At 37.5% G+C, this 7619-nt stretch overlaps 1 protein-coding gene across 3 annotated transcripts in view; it reads right to left on the reverse strand.

Moving 5' to 3' along the window:
• triob (trio Rho guanine nucleotide exchange factor b) overlaps window positions 1–7619 on the reverse strand; it is a 132739-nt gene that overhangs the window by 109836 nt on the left and 15284 nt on the right. For all 3 annotated transcript variants that reach the window (XM_014003416.1, XM_014003415.1, XM_014003419.1), the window contains exon 2: window positions 7181–7234. In XM_014003416.1, coding sequence (XP_013858870.1) covers window positions 7181–7234 — 54 coding nt within the window. The remainder of the gene's footprint in view (window positions 1–7180; window positions 7235–7619) is intronic.

Genomic DNA, 7619 nt, shown 5'->3' on the forward strand with positions numbered 1-7619 from the left:
GTCTTGTCACTGTGTCTTTGTCTGATCATTGTTGGTTTGTTTGTATGTCTCCTGCTCTTGTTAGATTCATGTTCTACCCTAGCTTTCTTGTCCCTGATTTTTGTTTAGTTCTCTGTTTTTTTGCCACCACATTGGCTTTTTATTTAATAAATTTTTGTTAATACTCTTTAGCCTGCCTGCCTGCCTGCATTTGGGTTCACCCTGCCTCACAGCTATAACAATATATATATATACAGTATATATATATATAATCGATTAATCATTTTCCTTTTTTTGTTGTTGTTCTTTACTTTGTTTTTCTTTCCAAACTGCTTTGACACCTTCCACTGCCACATCTGCCTTTCTGTCCTTGACACACATTCACAGTAGTGGTTGGTAACTGGGGTAGGCCGTGGACGTCACAAGACATTATACAAACAGGCTCTAGTATCATGGCTACTCGGCAACGGAGCTCAAAAGTGTGGGATCATTTTAAGAAAATGAGAGAGAAACCTGTCCAATGCAATATCTGCAAGGCAGAACTTGCCTTCCACAGCTATTATTTTTAGTTAGCATATAGCTAAAATCTAACGATGGTTATATAATAGCAGCTGCATTCTGGCGTGATAAGCTGTGTGTTTTATATTCAATTAACATATGATCCGATTAATGGACTAATCGAAAAAATAATCGGTGATTAATCGATTATAAAAATAATCATTTGTGGCAGCCCTAGTACACATACACAGTATCAGACTGATACTTGATACTAGTTCAAGTATCAGTGCATCCCTAACAAGAGGTGAAGGTGTGGAAACATACCACAAAACAGAAGCAAAAAAGCAGAAGTCTAAGAAGTCAAAGAACAAAAACCCAATAACAAAACAGCATCAAGCTAGACTTTAAAAACACCACGTTACCAAAGGAAACTGTACAAACTGACTTTCTTCATAAAGTAGTGCAGTATAAGCTCCATTCATAGCTTGCATATGTAAGCCAATACTCCTTTGTGGACAACAAAAGTATGGACACTGCTTCTACATAATTCATGCTTCACCGCAATCTAAATGACAGCAGCTCTGACTGCATGCTTCTCTGTGAGCCGAGCTCCATAAATCCCACATAATTCTTGGCCAAGCCATCATTTTGAACATATAGATTGTAGCGCATAGCTGTGACCACCTTATATAGCACTGAGCTGATGTTTCCTCACTTCTGGGCCAGTGTTTTAGGAATGTTACGAGCTCTGGCTGCATGCTTTTGGCTCATTTTGTCCAATTTTTCTGTGTAAGTTTACACATCCCGATAGACAACAACAACAAAAAAAAAAGCTCTTCGATAACCTGATAAGTAAACAAAACTTACTCAAACGTTACACTGCATCTGTAAACACGCCCTCTATAGAGTTCCATCGTTCCCATTCTGACCTCTGCAGGGGAGAATATTATTTAAACATCCAGTGAACTTTGGAGAAAACCACTTCCTCCTCTGCTTGAAAGTGTGTATTTGTGTGTGAGAAAATGAAGGAGCACGGTGCCTGGCTGCTTGTCGACCCGCCATGCACATGGTTAGCATTGAAAGCCTGGTTCAATAGGAACCACACAGTGAGCTCAGTGTGGGCAGGGATGAGAGACTGAGCTCACTGCTGAGTTAAACTGAACAGAAACATATGGCAGAAAAGAGTGAGAAAAAAACGGACTAAAACACACCAGTCTTTCCTTCCGGGTTCAAAATGTTTTCTTCTTTTTTCGGCCTGAAAGGAAAACAATTCTCATCCAATTCACCATATTAAGCATGCTACAGTTTATTACAACACAGCCAATCAAAATCATTATGACTAATGCTGGGTTCACATGATAAATTAATTAGGCTGATTTTTGTCCCGATTTTGCCATTTTGACTATCTTAAAGGGGCAATATTATGTGTTGCTCAGGCATACATTTAAATATTATACCGTAATAAAGTATATATGTTGCCTTTAGCTGTTATTAAAATGCTGTTTTTATGTTTAAATAGAAAATAAACATATCTTCTCATCACTTCCTCTTCTAAACACCTTGAAATTAGCCTCTGTTTCTTTAAGAACCACCTTCTGCTTCTGTCCCGTACATTTCAGTAAAGGGGGGGTTTGAGTGCACTATGATGCAGTTTACTTGGCATCTGAAAATATATTTCCTCAAAGGTATTTTGAATCTGAAAAGAGCTTCTCTGAGTGAGCAGTAGTGTTAAGAGCAGCAGACAGTTTTAAGTTTCACTTTCACTTTGCTTTGTCACTGCAGAGAGCCTACAGGAGTCAAGGGCGGGGTGTGTGGGGTGGGGAGGTGTGCTCCGTGATGAGGAAGTTTGGCTTAAAGACACGTCCCAGGGGCGTCTCTGGTACCAAAAGTTGTTTCTGGTCCCCACCTGTCGTTTTGCTCCTCAGCATGGCTGCCTAAAAACACTGCAGGATTTCTCAAACATGCATGAATGAGTCAAAGCAAGGCTTTGGGCATGTTTTTTAATGAGAGGATAACATTATAACATGATATAAAACTCAAAAAAGTTGATACTATATGATATTGCCCCTTTAAGGACGTTTAGATTATCGTGATGGCTCCAAAGATCTATGATTTTTTTATCATTGTGTGGGGTCTTTCCGTTTTTGAAAATTGGACGAGAATTTTTAAATCTTGCCGTGTAAACGAGGCATTATCCAGTTGGATACTATAGCAGATTATCTCACACTGAGAGCCCAGAGCATATCTGGAAACAGTCCAGCTATTTACTCTAAGCATGCTTAGTCTGTAAGAACATATGCAGGTCAAGACTGTTTTGGGGACACTTGTTGGTGTTGTCTCCTCTGCCTTTCTAAATTTTCCGTCTAGAACAACTGTAATGGATAGGAATAAATGTGCTTGGGTTAAGAAATGCAGACTAGCACACCTAAATAAAGTCAACTGTCCTTTTCTATTGTACCATGTAAAATCTGTGTAGATGGTGAGAATTAAAAACAATAAAAGTCAAGATCCTACTTGAGTGTTGGTCCTGGAGTTAGCCAGCTGTGACATAAACAAAAACAATTTCCCAAATGTGCTGCACTGGATCTCTCAAACAGTGGCCTCCACTGTTGGGAATGGTTCCAAAATGGCTGATTTTAATTACTTCAATCAACTCTGAGCATCTTCACTTTGAGTTCAGAGCCTGCTTGTGTGCACTAAAAAGACGTAACATAATCAATGGAGCCCCAATACCCTGATTTACTATAATAGCTGCAGAAAAAGAGATACTAATCACACATATGGCAAGTATGCAAGGACTCAATGAACCAAAAGCGTATTTGATGATGTCACAACTCAGCCAAGCTTTTAGTCTATCTTAGAGCTTATATTCATTTAGGCTGTTTTTATCCCCACAAATATTTATATTTATCCACTATGAAAAGTCAAAAATTAAAGAAACATTAGGCCATAATCCTCTAAAAACAGCTTATTAGTCAAATTCTTGGTTTTTAGAAGTATGGTTTACTGGAGTGTGTGTCTATATACTTATTTTACAGTTAATTAATTCTGATTACATTTTATTGGTTTTGTTTCACCATAAAGATGCATGTAAAGACAAACCCTTTATAAGCCTTCTGGCTGCAATGAGCAGGACAGGTGCTCTGACATCAAGTTTAGTTGAGAGCAGCAAGTATAAACCTAGATTTCCCTTAAGGGTGTAGTTTGTGGAGTGGATACTCCGGCCTGTACAGTCCTGCCAGAACAGAATAAAAGTGCCAGATCTTAAAAAAGTAACATGTTGATGTTCAGCGTTGGCATTAGTCAAGGGATACACAGTGGTCACTAATAACTAAAGTGAGGCTTACAGCCCATCGGTTCTTTGAATAGATGTGTGCGATAAGTTTGAGAGCTGTGCTCACGATGATCATGAAACAGAAAATCTCCATTTATAACAGAATCAAGACTTGTTGCCAAAATGTCTTTGTGTATTGTGTATTACTGCCTATTACAGATTTGTTTGGTCAAATAATTATATTTTTACAATGTAATCAAAAGCTGTAAATATCAACAGACACAATAATCTTTGCAGAATGAAAATAGTTTAAGTCATCCCACCGGCATTCTTCATCTCACTATACAATGCTTTCTATGTCATACATTAACTTCTCCAATCTTTTGGGCCAAAAACAAACAACATCCCCTCACCAATTTAAATAAAACAACAGGAAATACTTAACTGAAGTTACAACGTCTGAATCAAAGACATAAATAAATTTCAACTCTGTATGTTGCAACTCTCAGGATGATTGACATTCTCAGCAGTTTAGATATACAATAAAATTTTAAAAGGCAAATGGTGCTTCATAGGATAACAAAATATACAGAATGTGCCTACGCATATGTTAGCACTTTCACTGTAAGAGAAAAACAATATAAATAAAATAATTAAATTAATTAGTTAGAGGTTGACCCATATCAGTTTTTCTATGACAGACAGAGGCCAAAATCAGCCAAATAAAACTAGTTAGCTAATTAGTTGGTCTATCTGTAGAATAAATCTTTGCAGCTTACAAGTAAGATAAATACATTATGTTTTAAACTTTATTTTTCCAAGACACTGGTTAAATCATGTCATGGTAAATTAAGAGCCTCGACACAATTTGTTAAATGGACACTTCATCTGACTGTGAGTTAATTGTGTTCACCGCAATCGAAAAGGAAGTATGAACAATAAAGCACTAATGGCTAACACAGGCTGATTACATTTGATTTGGTGTGAGCAGATGATGAATCCCCACCTCAAACCACCCCTCATTCTAACAGGAACTTGCAGAGACACCAACACAGCTCCAATTTGTGTGAGCCGGCCTGAAAACATGAAGTTCAAAGGGTTTCTGAGCCAAAGGCCTTTGCACAGGATTTGGCTGCTGTACCTCCCAATCACTTCATATTATCACCAGTTCACGTTGTTGGCAACTGGGAGTAATAGGCCAAGCTATCATTGGAAAACAGCCTTTTTTTTTTTATCCCTGGATGACCCAGTTGGAAAACATCGTAACAAAACTGCGTCTAACACATCAGACCCGGGGCTAAATGAAACACAGTACACTGACGGTGACATGCTCTTTTTGCTGCAGTCCCAACACTGTAAATCCCACATGACATGCATGTTGACAAAAGTGGTTTCATGTTTTCTCTCAGCATGACATCTCCAGTGAATTTCTGCCACTGTATGTCAGCCTTCACATCAAAAGTTAGACAAAAAGGAAATCTTGGAGAAAAAAATCTTCCATTTATTACAAAGCACTTCGATTAGCTGCAGGAAAAAAAAGTAAGTGAATCGGGCGCTGACTACTTTAAGGTAATTCAGCTGCATACGTTGACATATGATGTTTTACTGCTCTGTTTATGTCCGCTAACAAGTAACCCAGGAGGGAGAGACTTGGTGTATTTTAAGCATGCGTGTCCTCAGGGTTTATGGGTTGAAAACCTACAAGGTCATGGTTGCTAGATGAGCTAGAGTCTAATGGGATTTGACATCGTGGAGCTTTGATGAAGCACTAGTTTATTTCAAGGGATAGTTCAGATCTATTGAAGTGGGGTTCTGTAGATTGAATATTACTTCACCTGTCGAGACAACTTCAGTCTGGAGAAACAGTTTAATTCCGACCAAATGCATTTTATAGCTGTTCATACAGTCAAATGTACTGAAGAAAATGTGAAAATGAAACATTTGTTACCGTGTTTAGGGCAGGATCACCAAAAATCAGATTAGTCCTGCATTACTTTTGGTCTCTGATGGAGCTTGTTTAGCTTTTGGGTCACTTCTGACTTGTTGCTTATATAAATGGTGGATCATTTCTTTATTTTGCTTAAAATGTTAGCTTCCTCATATGATTTATTAAGGAGAGGACAATCTTCATTTTTCCTGCCCCTGCAGAATTTCCACCTAAGCATGTAAATGCAATTTTACACACAAATGTTAGTTTCACATTACATTGTTTGTCTGGCAGAAATGATACATACTCCTACAGGAAGTGGTTTAGTCTGCACCAAAAAATGCTACTGCTAGCTAATGCTGCTGCCAATGTTTAGGATTTCAAATAACTGAAGATTTCTGTGTCAAACAAAGGTCCTCGACAGAATCCAAATTGCCAGAGTTTATAGATCAAACAAAATACATGTTGGATAACCGTTTCATTTGCCAGAATCACTGAATTTGTTTCAACATGGCCACTTTGTTCTTGGCCCCTAACGAACTAGCTGTTAGCTCATCAATATCGTCAAAAACAAACTTTTTGCTCCAACTTGTGTCATTCAAAAAAATATTTACATCAGTTTAGATACTGTAATACTTCAGAATTGTTTGCCTGAACCCCACTGTAGGCAGTTCATGATAAGGTTCTACAACTCCAATTCCAACAAAGTCGAGATGTTGTGTAAAACATAAAAAGTACAGAATCTTTTTCAACCTATATTCAGTTGAATACACTACAAAGACAAAATATTTCATGTTCAAACAGATACTTTATTGCTTTTTTGTTTTGTTTTTATTATTATACACTCATTTGAATTTAATGCCTGCAACACATTAAAAAAAAGCTGGGACATGGGCAAAAAAAGACTGCGAGAGTTGAAGAGTGCTTAAAAAACACTTGTTTGGAGCATTCCACGGGTCATAACAAGGGAGCATCCCTGAAAGGCTCAGTCGTTCACAAGCAAAAAATTTATAATAAACATGCCCTTGCCCCAGCTTTTTTAGAGAATTTGCAGGCATCAACATCAAAATGAGTAAACATTTGCAAAAAAATAATAAAGTTTACCCATTTGAACCTTAAATAACTTTTCTTTCTAGTGCATTCAATTGAATATATGATGAAAATATATATATAATTTTTTAGGTAAGTTTTAGACAACAACCCAACTTCTTTGGAATTGGTTCTATAGCTGCAGACGATAGGGAGAACTATCATTGAAAACACATGTATTTAGAGGAACAGCAGTATCCTTTGCTAGTCACAAAAAACAGGTGATGTTACTCTCCCTGTGAAACATTGATTTTTTTCATATTGCCTTAAATCTGTCCCAGTCCTAAATTTAACCCTTTACCTTAAATAATGGAGACAGAGATCAAGTGTTACTAGTGGAGGTTCTCCTTCTGCAGCTTGACGCTCTGTAAATAAATTCTTCCCCTGACTGATTCACCCGCGTTCTGACCTACCTGAGGTTTGACCGGGGCCGTCCAGTTTGGATTCACATTTTGGGAGAGAGCAATCTGAAAAGAAAGAGAGAGAAAGAAATGCATAATGAGAGACAGAAGATTTAACATGGAAAAAAAAAAAAAAAAAAAACCAATCATGTGATTTACTGGGAAGCTTGTATAACTCTCACAGCGTCAAGAAGAAAACCTGTGAAATTACAGGGTACGTATGAGAGTAAAGCAGCCCTTTGATCCGGGTATCTGGTTTGTCTCTCCTTGAGATTAAACAGCATGTTGAACGCAGATGCACATGCATTCAACATGTGTGCCCACATGCGTTTAAAACGACATCAATGTAGAAAAAAAATTGTTTTGATTTTGGCATGACTGTAAAAGTGGAAAAAAATATGATCTACATAAAATATTCAATTATTGGCATCAGTTTTGATATATATATATA

This window comes from Austrofundulus limnaeus, unplaced genomic scaffold (genome assembly GCF_001266775.1).
Source record: "Austrofundulus limnaeus strain Quisiro unplaced genomic scaffold, Austrofundulus_limnaeus-1.0 Scaffold18, whole genome shotgun sequence".
Lineage (NCBI taxonomy): Eukaryota > Metazoa > Chordata > Actinopteri > Cyprinodontiformes > Rivulidae > Austrofundulus > Austrofundulus limnaeus.